At 50.4% G+C, this 16,919-nt stretch overlaps 1 protein-coding gene across 1 annotated transcript; it reads right to left on the bottom strand.

The window, feature by feature from the left end:
- Positions 1 to 2,345: 2,345 nt before the first annotated feature.
- On the bottom strand, positions 2,346 to 11,532 carry LOC102999041 (SEC14-like protein 3). Its single transcript, XM_057526799.1, is given in 13 exon segments — positions 2,346 to 2,467; positions 3,294 to 3,463; positions 3,563 to 3,729; positions 4,097 to 4,203; positions 5,791 to 5,874; positions 7,067 to 7,127; positions 7,805 to 7,900; positions 8,843 to 9,031; positions 10,010 to 10,029; positions 10,032 to 10,068; positions 10,204 to 10,247; positions 10,533 to 10,608; positions 11,479 to 11,532. Coding segments are annotated over 13 exon segments (1,227 nt in total).
- Positions 11,533 to 16,919: the final 5,387 nt, after the last annotated feature.

A 16,919-nucleotide genomic window follows, 5' to 3' on the forward strand; every position in this document is an offset into this window, starting at 1 on the left:
TCAAAATGGGGTCTGTGAGCTGCAGTAGAGGAGCTTAGACAAATGCAGATAATCCAACAGAACTGCTCACAGCTGCCTCAGCCTCAAGGGTGCAAAGGGTCCACCCCTTCATCCTCTGCCCCTGCTGCAGCCTGGGGGTGGGGTCTTTACCTCAAGGGGCAAGGGTGAGACCCCCTATCCCTCCACGCTGTATCCCTGGGGCTGAGCCATCCTCCCCCCATGACATCCTTGCCCCAACTGCAGCTGCTGCCACCATCTTCCAAGAGTATGAACCCATCCTCCTCTTCTCTGCCTCCCTGCCTCCCTCTCCTCTCTCTCATTCCTTATTTGTAGGGTGGCCAGATAAAATATAGGACACTCACTTACATTTTAGTTTCAGATAAACAATACATTTTAAGTATGTCCCAAGTATTGCCTTTTTTCTTCTTCTAAATCTGACAACCTTTCTTCTTTTCCTCCTTCCTATCCACACCCCCACCCCAGCCCCCAGCTCAGAGAGTTGGCAGTCTTGTCCTGTTCTGGCAAGTTGCTGCAGTAACGTGAATTAGTGGTGGGAGGAGGGTGCCTTTAGCTCCAGTCCTATTTCTGCCACCCATGGGCTGAAGGAAACAAGGCCAGTGCATTTTGGGAGCTGTTTTTCATCTATAAAATGCGTCCATAAGTGCAGATGGAAAGTACTAGCTGCTGTTGAACATTAGCTTGATTAGTCTGAGAGTCAGGCCTCCTGTTCTGCCCATGGGTGGGCTCACCCCAGCGGGCTCGGCCCTCAGCTCATTCCCAAGGAATCTCAAGTCCTTTGGTTCCCAACCATCCACAGTCTCTGTGTAATTCGATGACTCCTGTCAAGAGATGTGTCAGGACCTGGGGCTCAAGCCAGCCGCTCCATGTCCCTGAGGCCATGTCCCTGGAGCAAGAACGTCCTGGGACCCTGGTGTCTCCTCTAGTCACCCAGGGTCTTGGTGGATGGCAAGAGGCCATGCTTCTCAGAGACCATGCAAACAGTGGACGGGATGCTGGGCTTTGAAGCACAAGCCCTGCCCCCTCTGCTGTGAGTTTCCTTGGAGGAGCTGCTTAATTAGCATTGTGGGTCTCCATTGTTCCAGCTGCCCAATGGGCATAACACCTCCTCTGCCCACAAACTGAGATTGGAGAGGGTGACATCCAAGACACTTCCACTGGACGATCTAGGACAAACAAGTCATTCCTCCTCTCCTTCTCTGTAAAAGTAGGGTCTTAGGAAGCAGTATTATAGGGCAATTAAGAGCAATGTCTTTAGAGTGAAAAAATAAAACAGGTCTTGGATCTGCCACTTAAGAGGGCATGGGTTCGATCCCTGGTCAGGGAACTAAGATCCTGCAAGCTGTGTGGCGCAGCCAAAAAAAGAAAAAGAAAAAAAAAAAAAAAAAAGAGTTGTATGATGTTGGGTGAGTGACTTCACCTCTCTGAGCCTTGGTTTCCTTATGCATAGGTGACCATGATACGTGGCCTCAGGGCAGGCGTGAGAGTGAAATGGGCTAAACTCATAAAGCACTTGGCACTGTGTTTGGTACATAGAGAGCACTCACCGAATGACAGCTGTGGGTTTTTTTTATTATCGCCAGGCAGCAGCTAGAGCCAGATGTGACTTCCTTTGCTTCTAGGAAAGTGCCTTTAATTGCTTAAAACATAAGCTGTGAGTTGCAGCGGAAGGCGGTGAGGGTGGTAGAGATGGGTTGGGGAAGCTGTGTGCTCTGAGTCAGACAAAGCCTTCTCTAGGCAGCTCCTACCTACCCAAGGGGGCAGCCACTGCCATAGATCTGGGGGCTGAGTCACCTGGGTCTCCAAGAGAGTCCACCCCCTCCACGGCTCTGTCCCTGTCCGAGGTGCTGAAATCTCCCCTAGTACTTCTTATCTTGCACACCCATGAATCACTTGCTCCCGACCTCCATTCAACTTCACAAGTATATATTGAGCATATACTATATAAGGAGTAGCAGTAAAAAGAATTTAGATACATCTCCAACCCAGGTTGCTGATAACTCATGGAGAAAAAATTCAAGCACACAAATGCCTCGGAAGTGAGGACAAAGGCTAGGAGACTCGTTTTGCTATTTTTTGGGTTTCAGGGACATCCACTTGTTTTTACCCTTGCTTCTTCCTTTTCTGCAACCTCGGCATTCTCCAAAGCTGTGCCTCTCGTACCTTTCCTGATCTGACCACAGCATATGCATTTTCCCCAAGGCAGCCTTTTCTTTACTTACTAGTGTCACAGAGTCAAGAGGACTACTGAGCAATTTCTGGGGGAAGAGTAGGATATATAGACCGAAAGCAGAGGGTCAGGGGTCTCTGGGAAGTGAGGGAGCTGCCTAGACAGGGGTGAGCTCCTTGTCATATTTCTGCATGCCCTCATCCGGAAGCAGCACCTACACTGTGTAGCTGACCTTCTTGGTGTGGACAAAGCTATAGGTGTTGTCAAAGCGCAGGACATCTGGGGGGACATATGGACAGATGGGTAGTTTGGCCTGGCTTCACACTCCCTGCGCCCTGCCCTGGCCATGGGGGAGAACAGGCTGTGTTCCCACCTGTTGTGTTTGCCAAGCTGGACCAAGTTCCCCCGACTCCTGTTCCCTTCCCCATGGGAACTGCCATTCCTGAGCAGGGCCTGTAAACAGAAACTGACCTCCTCCTGGCATGTGCCCAGCCTGGCTTTAGTTGCACCAACTGGCAATGAGAACAATAGCCACTGCCCCCCATTGTGTCCACACCTGGACAGTCACATGACAGGTGTGCCAGGGGGGCATTTCGGCACATCAGAGGCCTCCCAGGCCCCTTGATGAAGTGGGGTGCAGGGCGAGGCCTGTGCATGCCTTCTGCCTCATTACAGGCACCCGAGAGGTAGGAGTTGTAGCCTGTGCTTCACAGGTGAGCAAACCTGTGCTCAGTAAGACTTTTGCTCAGGGTTATGCAGCTACCACGAGGCTGAAGTGGGACCCTGGTACCACACTAAGCTGTGTGGCTCTGGGCAAGTTGATTTACCTCTCAGAGCCCCAGTTTCCTCCTGGGGAATGTCACTGCCCTATTGTCCCTTGCCTGTGTCCTGCGGCCTGAGTGCTCTCAACCCCTTCTGTCTCTGGCTCTTGGCACCCGATAGGTGCTCTCAAGTGTGGACCGAATGAGTGACTGTATGGATGAATGGCACTGACCTAGGGTGTATGTCCGTGGGGGGTGGTCACTACCCCTCTGTTTCTTCCTATAAACCATGGCATAGGTGGCTCCAACCTTCCAGGTCTGGGGCCCAGCCAGGGCAGACTTACAGACGCCAGCTTCCGTGCAGGTGAGGCTCCCATCCTCGGGCACCAGGTGGGCGTTGTAGCGCTGGCTGCGCTGCACCTCCGTCATCTCCCCAGCCCGTTGCCACTCCCCCACCTTGGTCTTTAGGAAAACCCCGAAGCCGATGTCTGCACTGTCCGATGAGAACTGACACCTGTGTTGGGGGAAGGAGGGGAACAGGTCGCTGCTCAGGCTGAAGGGTCCCTGAGGGGCTAGGGCCCAGCCAGGGGTGGGTCGGTGGCCTGTTCCTTACCTGAGGACACAGCCTGGGAACAGGATCTCGTACTCCACCTGGTGCGAGGAGCTGCGGCTGATCTGCACCAAGTGCTCGTACTGAGTCTTCACCTGGTCCTGCATGTACATGGACTTGGGGATCTCCCCACCATAGTTGATTTGCAGACACAGAGCAAGATGGGCTTGCTCTGCCCCTCTTGCATTGTTCATGCTGTTTCTCCTGCCTGAGGTATTTCCCCATCTCCTGGAAGTATCCTGCTCATCCTGTCCTCCCCTACCCATCCCCCCACCCTGGGAAGCCTCCTGTGTCCCTCCATCCTCAATCAGGGCCTCTTCTGGGAACTTCCCCTTCCAGCTCATCCCTCTGGGTCAAAATTTCCCCATTTCTTGTTTGCCTGCACAGCTGCTGAGAGCTCTGTTAGGGCAGGGCTGGGACTAACTCAATACCTGGCTCACAGGGGTTTCTCCATTGCCATTTGTGGAATGAATGAGTGGGTGAGAAAGGAACCCAGCTCTACTCCTCTACCCTCCCCTGTTCTGGGGCTCTTCATACCTTAGTTAAATATTTGGGGTCCCCATCTGAGTCGGTCAGGGCCCCCCCAGACTGGGCAGGCAGTTCCTCAGGACTGATGAGTTTCAGCAAACCTTCCTTCCAGTTGTCTGTGGGGAGAGGGGTTGAAGGGTGACTATTGAGCATGGAGGGGACCCATCAGCCCCCCTCCTACCAGGAGGACCTGACCTTGGGGAGAAGCCCTACAGGAGCTAGGCTGCCAGGGCCCATTCCCTAGGCCCCCAGGCCTTAGGCTGCAGAAATGTCTTCCAGCATTGTGTTGCTATAGAAACATCTTTTCCCTGGCTGATGGGTTTGCACATTTTTGAGGGTCTCCCAGTCATGAGCAGTCAAGATTAGAGTTGTTTAATTGTTTCAAGGAGCCTAATGAGGTCAAGGACCATGTCAGGGGCCACACTGTGTGCAAGTGGCATACACAAGTCAGACCTCTGGGTGGAGAGGGACAGCCCTGGGTCTTTGAAAGGACCTCCCCCTCTCTGCTGCTTAATCACCACAATCATAATGCCCGTTATTGTTCTTCATGCCCTATGCAAAGCTCTAAGTGTTCTGGATCCTGGGGTGTCACCATGGCCCCAGCCCTATAACCAATTCAAGTTATCCCCTGCTGTGGCCATGGGAGATACCAGTGGGATGAGAAGAAAGACCATAATGCTTGGCATCTCACAGCCAAATGCACAGAACCCTGTGCACCACCAAATGGGGCAGAGGCCTGGATGTGGGTCTGGAGTGTGGCAGTTACCCACACTGCTCCAGGATTTGGGGGCTACCTGTGATCCACCCAGCTCCCTACCCCAGTGGATCTAGGCAGAGGCAGAGACTCAGGTATCAGAAAGGGAGAGAAAACAGGGATTTGTTAGATTCATCCCCATCCCCCTGGATTCTCAGATCTCCTGATTTGATGATCTGATCATTCTGATTATGAGATGTTATCCTCCAAGCTCAGGGTCACCAGTTGAGTTTAAGAACTATTTCTCTTCTCTATTTCTTTTTTTCTATCATTAAAACATTTTTTTGCCCACTTATAAAGGTAATACATGTAATTCTGAAAGTTTAGAAAGTACAGAAATATATTAAAAAATTATAAACCACCTGATTTCTTGCTAACCACAAAATTATTTTGTTGTATTTCCTTCTAGAAATATATTCTTGTTTTTATAAAAATAAGACCATACTATCCACACCACTTTATAATCTATTTTTCTTTTAACTTAATGACATTTCCCATGACATCAAATCACTTTTCATGGCTGCCCAATAATTCATCAAATGGATGCATTGTTATTTACTTATCCAGTCCCTTCTTACTGAGCATTCCTTCTCTGAATCACTTCTCCTCTTCCTGCTCTTCTTCCTCATCCTCTTCAGCCCAAATTGCCTTTAGAAGCACTGAGGCGATGAGTGTTGAAAAGAAACTGATGCCCATAGCCCAGAGGTTGACTAGCAACCAAACTGAAACTGATAAGGAGAAAGATGTGGAGGCTTTAGTCACCAAAGATGCATGGCAGGAAGTAAGACAGAGGTAACAGGATAGACTCTATAGTGTAAGGCCCATTTCATCTTTGAGAAGGAGGAGCCTCTGACTTTAGGTGATGTGTGGATCTCTGGAGAGGGTGATGGACCAAACTTACTCCAAAGTTCATACGTAGAGCTTAGGCGATGGAGCTGGAATTACTTATTTCCCAACACTATAATTTTCCTGTGAGTGTCCTCACTCAAGAAGGGCTTCATGAGGTTGTATCCCACAGGAAACAGTTTGGTGGCTGGAGAGATATAAGCAAGTATAATGGGGAAAAGATAATTCCACTGGGCCACTCTCTCCATAACAGTCATAGCCAACAATGTGGAGGAATCATGAGTTACCTTGGCAAGTTCCAATGCCCTGCATCTGACAAACCATCCAACCAACTGGTCAACTAAAACAACAAGCAGCCAACTAACCAACCACCCAATCAATCATTCAATGTATCAAACAGCCAGCAAACCAGCCAAAAAATAGCCAATCAATTCACCTTCTCACCAACCCATCAATCAGCCTACCAATCAAAGAGCCAACCTACCAAATAGTCAAACAACCAATCAACATGTCAGCCAATCAGTAAACCAATCAGCTAATTAAACAACCAGCTAACTGCCCAACCAACCGCCTTTTCCAGTCAGTCAACCATTCAAATAACCAACCAGCCAACCATTCAAACAACCAGCAATCAACCATCCAAGATACAGCCAAGCAACAAATCAGCCAACCAACCAACCAATCTGCCAACTAGCCACTCACCCACATAGGCAATCAAAATGCTAACTAGTCACTCAGTCAGTCTACCAAGCTAACAGCTATCCAACCAGACAACCAGATATCCAGCTAACCACCAGTCAACCAGCCAGCTAAACAACTGGCCAAATAGACAACAAACTAAGCAATGAATCAACCAGTCAACCATCAAACATACATCCATCTTTCTATCCACCCACCCACCCAAACAACAACCACCCAAATACCTACTGAGTTTCCACCTGGCCCCAGGCCTGTGAGGGATACAACAGAAGTGGAGAATCAGAGGCCCTGCCTTCAAGGAGCAGACAACCCAAGGAAAACAGGATGAATACACACAAGACAACTGGAAGCCCCAGAAAGCAGTTGACAGGAAAGGCCAGACTGGGCTGCACCAGCTGCCAGTGCCAGAGGCAGTTTGAGGAGGGAGAGATCAACATGGGTGGGAAAGGTGAGGGGGGATTCCTGGAAGAACTGAGGTTGGAGCTGCCTCTTCTTGCAGTAAAGCCAACCATAGAAGTTACCATTTATGGAGAAGTTACTCTGTTTCAGGCACTCTGATTTGCATGCAGCCAAGCAACCAACCTGCCTCACTGCTATCCAGGGAAAAAGGTGCTAGTATTGTCCCCAGGGTGCAGATAAGGAACTGGAGGCACAGGGGAGTGAAGTCACCTGCCACACACCTTCCACAATGAGCATGAACTTCAGGGTCTCTGGGTAATTCTCTTCAAGGAGGTCAAAGAACTGTGGAACCAAGAAAGACCCCATGAGAGCCCACACCTCTTCTTCTCCTACCCCCATTCCCTTTGCAACCTCCCCTCTGGAGGATTCAGAGGGCTGTGGAGGGTTTCCCTTCTTTCTATCACCTCTATGGCCCCTGGAGGAAATCTCACCCCAGACTATTGCAACCATACCCTAATAGTAATTACACAACAATAATCATTTTTAGAGCAAATGTTATAGCAACGGTAGTATATAATAATAATTTATGTAATAGTAAATAAAACATTTACTGTTTATTAAACGTTCACTATTTGCCAAGCGCTTGTGTATACACTTTACATAACAACTCACTGAAATATCCCTACATCCCTTTGAAGTGCAATCAGTATCCCCATTTTGTAAGTGAGGAAAATGAAGCATGGAGGGATAAAGTGACTCGCCTGAGTCACAGAGCTAGGCATGACAGGGCTGGGCGGGGTTTGTCTGAAGCTGGCCCCTATGGTCTCAGTACAGTGTTGTCCCTGAGGCCTGTTCTGTGGGATCTTCCAGCGAACATATCTTTGGGTCCTGAGCTGCAGGGATGGGGCCCAGGAAGGCCACCACCTTTTACCAGATCCTGGCTCTGAGTGAGCAGCAAGGTCACAGCAGGCCAAGCTGGTCGTTAAAGCAAGCAGGGGTGCCCAGGGGCCTTTCCCCACCTCCTGGTACACTTCCACCAGGGGTTTCCAGAAGTGCTTCAGCCCCAGGCCTTCACAGTCAAATATCATCACGATGGTCTCAATTTTCCTCCCCAGCTGTGAGGATGAGAGCAAGGATCAGGGTGCAGGCTCAGAACTTGGGAGATGGTGACCCCAGCACATGACCCTTCAGGGCTTCTCCCAGATTCCTACTCTGCCCTCAGATGAATGAGTGGACAAAACAGTGAATCCATTTACCACCCATCCATCCACCATCCATCCATCATCCATCACCCATCATTCATCATCCATCCACCCATCATGTCTATCCATCCATCCATTAATTGACCCACCCACTCATCAGTTCACCCATCCATCCCTTCATACTGCTGTTTATTCAGCCAATCATCCCTCTATTTGTCCAACTAATATTTATTAAGCACCTATTTTGAGCCAGACACTGAAAGTATAGCATGTAGCTCAATAATCCAGAGTTCTTGTCCTTAAAGAGTTCACAGTCTGGTTGGGGAGACTGACAAGCAACCAGATCCCCATGGTCCTGAAGTGAGAGCTGGACAACATGGGAGCTGTGGAAACACACGTTAACCCAGACGGGGGCCTCAGAGAAAGTGACAGTTTGAGACCTGAAAGATAGATAGGAGAGAGCCAAGGAAGTGTAGGAGGGAAGTGTGTATGCTGGAGGTCGGGTTATCCAGACAGAGGAACAACAGGGGCAAAGACTCAGAGGGAATAACAGTAGCTAGCATTCTGAGAAATATGAATTAGGCCCTGTATGCCAGCCATATACTTGCATTATCTAATTTAATCTTTGCGACCATTATTATTGTCCCTGTTCTATAGGTGAGGAAACAGGCTCAGAGAGGTGAGGTAACTTTCCAAGGTGGCAAAGTTACCACCACCAAAGTTACCACTTTCCAAGGTGGCAAACTCTTCCAGCTCGGGGAAGCGGCAGAGCTGGTGTTTGACCACAGAGCCCTCTGACTGTGACAGCAGAGAGCACAGGGGTGTTCCTGGGACCACGTCCCCTGGCAGCCTCACCCGCTCTGTCTGCAGGTCACACTCGCGCAGGATGCACTCACAGTCCCTCATCTTGGTCTTGAGCAGGTCCTGCTTGGTGACGGAGAAAAGCAGGCCCTTGGGGTCAAGTGGCCCGATGATGTCATACCACACAGGGCAGCCGTCATGGTCATAGCCACACAGGGCCCCAGGCATGTACTTCTGGATCACCTGGGCATGGACAAACACACGAAACTTGGCATCATGCACCTCCCAGAGATACCCAGACCAGGCTGCCGTGGGTTGCCTGAGCCAACACACACCGTGGTACAAGCACTGTCTCTCTGCTGGAGGGCGGCACTACTGTCCAGGTGAGAAAACTGAGGGGCTTGCAGGAGGGGGTCTTGCTCACAGCAGGTACATGGCCAAGGCAGGTCTCAGCCGTGCCTGCTTGAGGCCTCTGGGCTCCTTAGTTCTGCCCCCAATGTCTCCCGTGTCCCTTTCCATGGGAAGGAGTTGGGCTTAGTGATGAAGAACATGTATTCTGAAGGTCACAGACCTGGTTCAAAAACAGATGCTACTGCTTCCCTCCTGTGCATCCTTGAGCAAGTGACGCCACCTATCTGAGCCCCATTCCCCCTCCTCTGTTGGGGAAAGTCCCCAAGATCACACAGTGCCTGACTCAGAGCTTGTGCTCCACAAATGAAACTAGGACCACTGCTTTACTAAGACGCCAGTGGTGGGACTCTTCTCCCCAACTTCTTGGTGAGCTAAGTTTCTTTCCCACCTAGACAGGATGCTTTCACCAAGGCCCTAGGAGTGAGAGCTCAGATCCACGAGCTAACTGTGGTGGTGAAGAGCCTGGATTTGGAGGACAGACAAGCTTGAGCTCAAATCCCAGCTCCACCTTGGGGCTGTGGGACTTTGGGTGGGCTGCTTAACCACTGCTGGGCTTCAGTGTCCTCATGTGTACAATGGGGACAACGGTACCCACTTCATGGGGTTGTGAGGATTAAATGAGATCATGCAGATAAAGTCTTAACTCAGGCTTGGACCTCATAAGTCCCCAGGAAATATTCATAATTATTACAGGAGAGGTGCCTGCACACTCATGGTCTTTGCTGCCCTCCACTCATGGTCCCGATGATCCAGAGACTGCTCAGGTGGTAAGTCTGTAAGAGACTGGGGGGTGTGTGGGTGTTGGCTCACCTCGGGGGGCTGCCAATCAGTATGTGGTCAATGTCCATGGTCTTCCGGAACTCCATGTACTGAAAGGGAGTTGAGTGGTAAGATCTCACTGGGCTCCCAGCACCCCTGAGGAGGGGATGGAGGTAGGGGCTGGAGGCCGGGATTGCCCCCACAATGCCCCTTGCCAAATTTCCAGGAAGGGGGATGGGTCTCACCTTGTGGAACATGGCCTCTGATTTCTGCAGGTCAAAATTCTGAGCTGTGAGAAGATGGAAAGAAGGCATGAGGTGGGAAAGAGGTTGCCTTGCAGTCATCTTGCCCTGGTCCTGGGCAGTGGGGGGCTATGGAGGGCAGTGGGGGGCTATGGAAGACACTGAGGGCCTGGGTGGGACCTCCCTTTCCTGTCCCCTCCCCTCTCCTGCATCTGAACATGTGAAGCAAGATGGTGTGGTCAGATCCTGAGAGCTTTGGGTCCTTCTGGAGCAGCTGGGACAAGGACCCTCTCACTGCCCCTTCACCCTGACCTCCCCACCTCTGCCCTCACCTCAGAGCCAGCGCAGAAGGAAATAGTCATCTGGGTTGGGCAGGGCAGGCAACACATCCTGGACATTTTCTCGGAACTGGGAAGAGAGACGTTGATTGAAGAGGTTTTCACACTGAGCCTTGGCCCCAGACTCAGTGATTGTTTTCGTCTTGCCTCCTTCTCTTCCAGTGCAGTCTGGCCCACAGTGATGGAGGATGGGTGGGTGGATGGATGGGTAGGTGAATGGAAGGAAGGATACATGGGTGAGTAAATAGAAAGAAGAAAGAATGGATGGATGGATGGGAAAAAAAGGAAGGACAAATCAATGAATAGTGGATGGACAGAAGGAGAGATGGGTGTGTGAGTAGATAGATGGGTGGGTGGGAGTAGGAGGATGGATGGAAGAAAAGATAAATGGGTGGATGGGTGGGTAAGTAGATTGGAGTATGAATGTATTCTTAGTTCTTTTCATGTGTTAGCCCACCAAGGCTTCTGTCTTTTTTTCCATCCCATTTTCTACAAAAACATGGTTAGTGATTATCCATCCTCTTCCCCATTGACCGTGGGGATGACAACACACTCTACTCCATCTCTCAGCTCTTACAGACAGGTCATCTTTCAGGGTCCTGGGGAGTGAAAGGGAACACAGTCAGAGTGCAGACCATCAGCATCTTCAGCTCCCACCTAAGGGGAGATGGGGAGGGGCATGTCAGGTAAAGGTCTCTGGGTCTGGCTCCTGGATGAGAAGTCAGGCTTGATCTGGCACCCACACTATTGCCCGGAAGTGGTGCTGTTCCCTCAACCTCTGCCCTGGACAGGGCTGATGTCACCGGGCACTGGGAGACCCGACCCTGGGTGAGGTGATGGCAAAGAGACAATGTCAAGGACATGCTGAGCCAACAGAGTGGGGCAGTGTTCCGGCCACCGCCCTCCCTCCTCCTCTCAGCCCTTTTCCCCTGGCTCTCACCTTGGCCAGGGTCTCTGCCTGCTTGGGGCTCAGGTCTCCGACTCGGCCACCCATGGTGCTGGGTGAGGCTGGAGGAGTAGAGGCCACTGCAGGCAGAGGCCAAGCCTGGTCTGTGGTCCTGACCAAGCGGAGCCTTTTGCCCCCCGTCCTGGGCATGGCTCCAGGCACCTCCTCCTTGGCCAACTGTTGGGTTGCACATTACATAATTGGGATTAAGTGAGGTCCCGTGCTTGGCTCTGGGATAGTTTAGGGTGGGGGGAGGCAGGTAGGCATGGGAGGGCGTGTCAGAGGTCCCCTGCCAGGTGGAAGAGGCTGGGAGGAAATGAGGCTGGCTTCCCATGGCATGGGAGTCCAGGCTAGGTACCTGTAGAACCCCCCTCAGTGCTCCCCAGGCCTCCAGGGAAGGGGGGATTTCAGGGGGAGTGAGGACTGCTCCCTGCAGGCACCCCTTCTCTCCGACCCTCAGTCTCCCCATCTCACTAAGGAAGAGACCCCGCACCTACGGTTCTGCAAATGTCACCCTCACCCTGCTCTGATGGCTAGGAGTCAGGGACTTAGTCTAGTAAACAGTTCATTCATTTTGTCGGGGTGGGAGGCTCATGTCTTTTTGCAACAAATGTCCATATTCAAGAGGAGACAGGCTGGGGCAGAAAAATGGAACTCGAAAGGTGTCCTTGCTAAAGGTTTTTTTTTCCCACAGGGCTGATGCTGCTTTTCCTGTCTTTCAAATTCTATCCTGTGGTGCTGGTCCCTCACCTTCAATACGGGGAAGGGTTGAGCTCCCCCAACCCTGCTTCCCTCCCTTCTCATCGCTGAGGTCATGGGGACACAAGGGTCCTTGTCCAGGACCTCGCATCCCCTGGGTCCTAAGGGAGAGGTGGGGCATGTTGATGCCCTTGGGGCGGTAAGGGTGCTTCTTGGGATTTTAAACATCTGATCAGTGAGGGGCGTCCACCACTTGTGCCAGGTGATGAGGGAAGCCCAGAAGGCTTCCCTGTCCTTTGAGATATAGACTGTCAAGGGTCATGCACGTCTAAGGGATTCTCCAGCTGTCAGAAGCTCCAAGAGGGCAGAGGCCACATTGTCAATGACTGTCTATAAGGAAACCAGGAGTGCATCTGTTTGAGACCACAGTACAGCCACATGGCCACATCTTCCAGGCCTTGAGGGGGTTCACATGGGCTGAAAGTTTCCCCTGGTCTAGCCTCGGACCCAACAGCTGGGCTAACTCAAGCCCCTCTTCCCAGTGCTGTCCCAGGTCCCCTAGCCCCAGGGCATTCTTGGTCCTCACCCCTGGGCTGTCTTGGGACCTCTTTACGCTGATGTGGGTTAGTGCTGACACCTCCTTGCTCTGGGCCCGATAGAATTGGGTCCAGAAGGAGAAGGGGGGCCGTCTTTGGCGATCTCCCTCCATCCAGGGTGCCTGCCACGTGCACTCAGGAGCAGTTAGGTACCTCTCCACACCCCAGTCCCGCCCCACTTCACATTCCAGCCTCTTTCTGCAAAGCCCCCAGCTGCCACCTACACCCACTTCCTGCCAGGTGGGCAGCATGCAGAGATTGGGTTCCTCCACTGCCCTCTCATTAGCCTCTAATCCTGCCTGTTTCTCACCAGTCACCTTTCTCACCCTAATCCCTCTAACGTGAGGGGCCCCAGTTACCTCTGGGGACATCAGAGGCTGGGCAGGGAGGGCCAGGAAGAGGAGTTGGGGTCCTCCCAGGAGTTCTGAGCCTTCAGAGATACCCCTAAGTGCTTCTTCTGACCCAGACCACAAATAGACACAGAGCACATACTGTGTGTCCACAGCATCATTATCGTTATCATCATTATCATCATCATCATCATCATCAATAGTGCTATCTAATGGAACTTTTATTTATTTATTTATTTATTTATTTTTGGCTGCATTGGGTCTTCATTGCTGCGTGGGGACTTTCTCTAGTTGTGGTGAGCAGGGGCTACTCTTTGTTGCGGTGCGCGGGCTTCTCATTGCAATGGCTTCTCTTGTGGAGCACAGGCTCTAGGCACGCAGGCTTCAGCAGTTGTGGTGCGTGGGCTTCAGTAGTTGTGGCTCACCGGCTCTAGAGCATAGGCTCAGTAGTTGTAGTGCACGGGCTTAGTTGCTCCGCGGCATGTGGGATCTTCCCAGACCAGGGCTCGAACCTGTGTCCCCTGAATTGGCAGGTGAATTCTTAACCACTGCGCCACCAGGGAAGCCCCATAGAGGAACTTTATGAGGTGATGGAAATGTTCTTATCTGGGCTGTGTCCTATTGAACATCACTGGTAGCCAGTTGTCACATGTGAAATGTGGTTAGTGAGACTGAGGAACTCAAGTTTTAAATAAATTAAATTTTGATTAATTTTATTTTATAATAGATTGCCCCGTGTGGCTTGTGGCTACCGTATTAGCACAGATCTACTGCATTTATTGAAGGCTTATTACATGCCAGGCCCCACTCTAAGTGCATCACCTTGTGGGACTTCCCTGGTGGTTCAATGCTTAAGACTCCCCACTCCCAATGCAGGTGGCACGGGTTCGATCCCTGGTTGAGGAACTAAGATCCTGCATGCCACACAGCATAGCCAAAAAAACAGAAAAGAAAACAATGGGATTTCCCTGGTGGTCCAGTGGTTAAGACTCTGCACTTCCACTGCAGGGGATGCAGGTTCAATCCCTAGTTGGGGAACTAAGATCCCACATGCCTCACCGTGAGGCCAAAAAAAAAAAAAAAAAAAAGCATCACCTCATTTAAACCTCAGAGCCCCCGTGGGATTAGCTACCATTATTAAGCCCATTTTACAGACAAGCAAACTGAGGTAGAGAGAAGTTAAGTATCTTATCCAGAGCTAAGCCCATGCAATTAACCACTCTGCTGTCACACTGGAGGTCATCCCACAGTCTCAGCTCTGGGGGCTTCTACCTTAATTGGGGAGAGGACCCAGGCACAGAAGTCACCCCAATGGGATGTAGGTGGCATTGAGCCAGACCCTGAAGAAAGGGAGGATGTCGATTAGTGGAGATTGGGGTAGAGGAAAAGGCATCCCAAGTGGAGAGGACGGCATGGGCCAAGGTGTGGAGGTGCGCAAGTGAAAAGCACACGGAGGGCAGAGCTGAGGATGTTACAGTAAACAAGATGGATTGGGTCCCTGCCTGCACGGAACTCACAGTCTCCCATTTGTTGAGCATTTCCTCTGTGCTGAGAACATTACATTGTTATCAAACCATTTGGAAACCTGTAGGGGTATCTCCATTTTACAGTCAAAGATATGAAAGGTCAGAGAGATAAAGAAACTTTTCTGAAGTCACACAGCCAGGAAATGGGAAGCCAGGATTTGAACCCAAGCCTGTCTGACTCTGGAACCTGTAGTGGAGCCACTGCCCAGATGTGCCTTCCCCCGGAGGGCTTAACACTGTGCCTAGAAGATAGTAAGTGCTCGATAAAAGGTCTAAGATCATCATCTTGTGTTAGGAAGCCTGGATCCACCCACCTCAGGCTGCAGGGTATTTTGAGGCCAGGAGAATTCATTTCCCTCCCTTGAAACAAAGGCCTCGGCAGAGGAGAACCACCCCCACCCCCACCCACCGTTTTCATCTTCTCCACGTCCTAGTTTGTCAGGCTCTCAGGGGACCATGGCTACAACCAGGACACCAGCAAACAACTGCAGGGGGATAGACGGGGCCACCAAGTCCACACCCAGGAACCCCTCCTTTCTGGGGGTTGGTTGCTAGGAAATGTGAAATGCTGTCCTACCAGAACCAGCTGGGTGAGTACAGAGGGGGCCCCGGGGGTGAGGGAGCCTCACCATGGGGCAAACGTGGCTGGGACGAGGCAAGTGGGAGTGGGGTTCAGGGCACAGTGAGACGAGGTGGGGTGGCCGAGAGGAGAGGGGAATTGCGGGGGTGGGAGGCGGGGAGGGGTGCCTTGCTGGAGCCCCAGTGGTGATCTCAGCAGCGCCCTGGGACGGTCTGCCTTCCCTCTTTTACCCTTGGGCAGTTTCATCTCCTTTTTTAATTAAAATATGGTATAATTCACATACCGTAAGTTCACCATTCTTAAAGTGTACAATTCAGTGATTTTTAGTATATTTACAAAGTTGTGCAACCAACTCCACTGCTTAATTGCAGGACATTTTCATTACCCCCGAAAACCGCTGTACCCTTTAGCAGTCATTCCTCATTTCCTGCACCCCTGCTCTTGCCTCTGGCAACTACTAAGCTATTTTCCAACTCTATAGATTTTCCTATTCTGGATATTTCATAGAAAGCGAATCATACGGTATGTGATCTTTTGTGACTGGCTTCTTTAACTTAGCATAATGTATACAAGGTTCATCCATGTTGTAGCAGGTACCAGTATGTCATTCCTTTTTATGGCTGAATAATATTCTTTTGCATAAATATACCACATTTTGTTTACCCATTCATCAGTTGATGGACATTTGGGTTATTTCCACTTTTTTGGCTATTATGAATAATGCTGCTATGAAAAGTTTTTGTACAAGTTTTTGTAAAAACATGTTTTCACTTCTCTTGGGTGTATCTTTAGGAGTGGAATTACTGGCTCATATAGTAATTCTATGTTCAACCTTTTGAGAAACTGGCAAACTGTTTTCCAAAGTGGCTGCATCATTTTATATACTCCCTAACAATGTGTGAGGGCTCCTTTTCTGTTTTCTTATTTTGCTATTATAGCCATCCTAGTGGGTGTCACGTGGTATCTCATTGTGGTTTTGAATTGCATTTCTCTAATGACTAAAGCTCTTGAGCATCTCTTCATGAGCTTATTGGCCATCTGTATATCTTCTGGGAGAAACATCTATTCGAAATTTTAAAATGTCTTTACCTAATTTTTTTTTTTTTTAAAGATTTTATTTATTTATTTATTTATTTATTTTTTATTGATTAATTGATTGATTGATTGATTGCTATGTTGGGTCTTCGTTTCTGTGCTAGGGCTCTCTCCAGCCGCGGCAAGCGGGGGCCACTCTTCATCACGGTGCGCGGGCCTCCCACCACCGCGGCCTCTCCCGTTGCGGAGCACAGGCTCCAGACGCGCACGCTCAGCAACTGTGGCTCACGGGCCCAGCCGCTCCGCGGCACGTGGGATCCTCCCAGACCAGGGCCCGAACCCGCGTCCCCCGCATTAGCAGGCAGACTCTCAACCACTGCGCCACCAGGGAAGCCCTACCTAATTTTAAATTGGGTTGTCTTTTTATTGTTGACCTGTAAGAATTCTCTATATATTCTGGATTTTAATCCCTTATCAGATATATAATTTGAAAATGTCTTCTTCCATTCTGTGGGTTGTCTTTTCACTTTCTTCAGTGTCCTGTGATACACAAAAGCTCTAAATTTTGATGAAGGCTGACTTACCTACTTTTTCTTTTATTGTTTACACTTTTGGTGTCATATCTAAGAAAGCATTGCCAAATCCAAGG

This window comes from Balaenoptera acutorostrata, chromosome 13 (assembly GCF_949987535.1).
Source record: "Balaenoptera acutorostrata chromosome 13, mBalAcu1.1, whole genome shotgun sequence".
NCBI lineage: Eukaryota > Metazoa > Chordata > Mammalia > Artiodactyla > Balaenopteridae > Balaenoptera > Balaenoptera acutorostrata.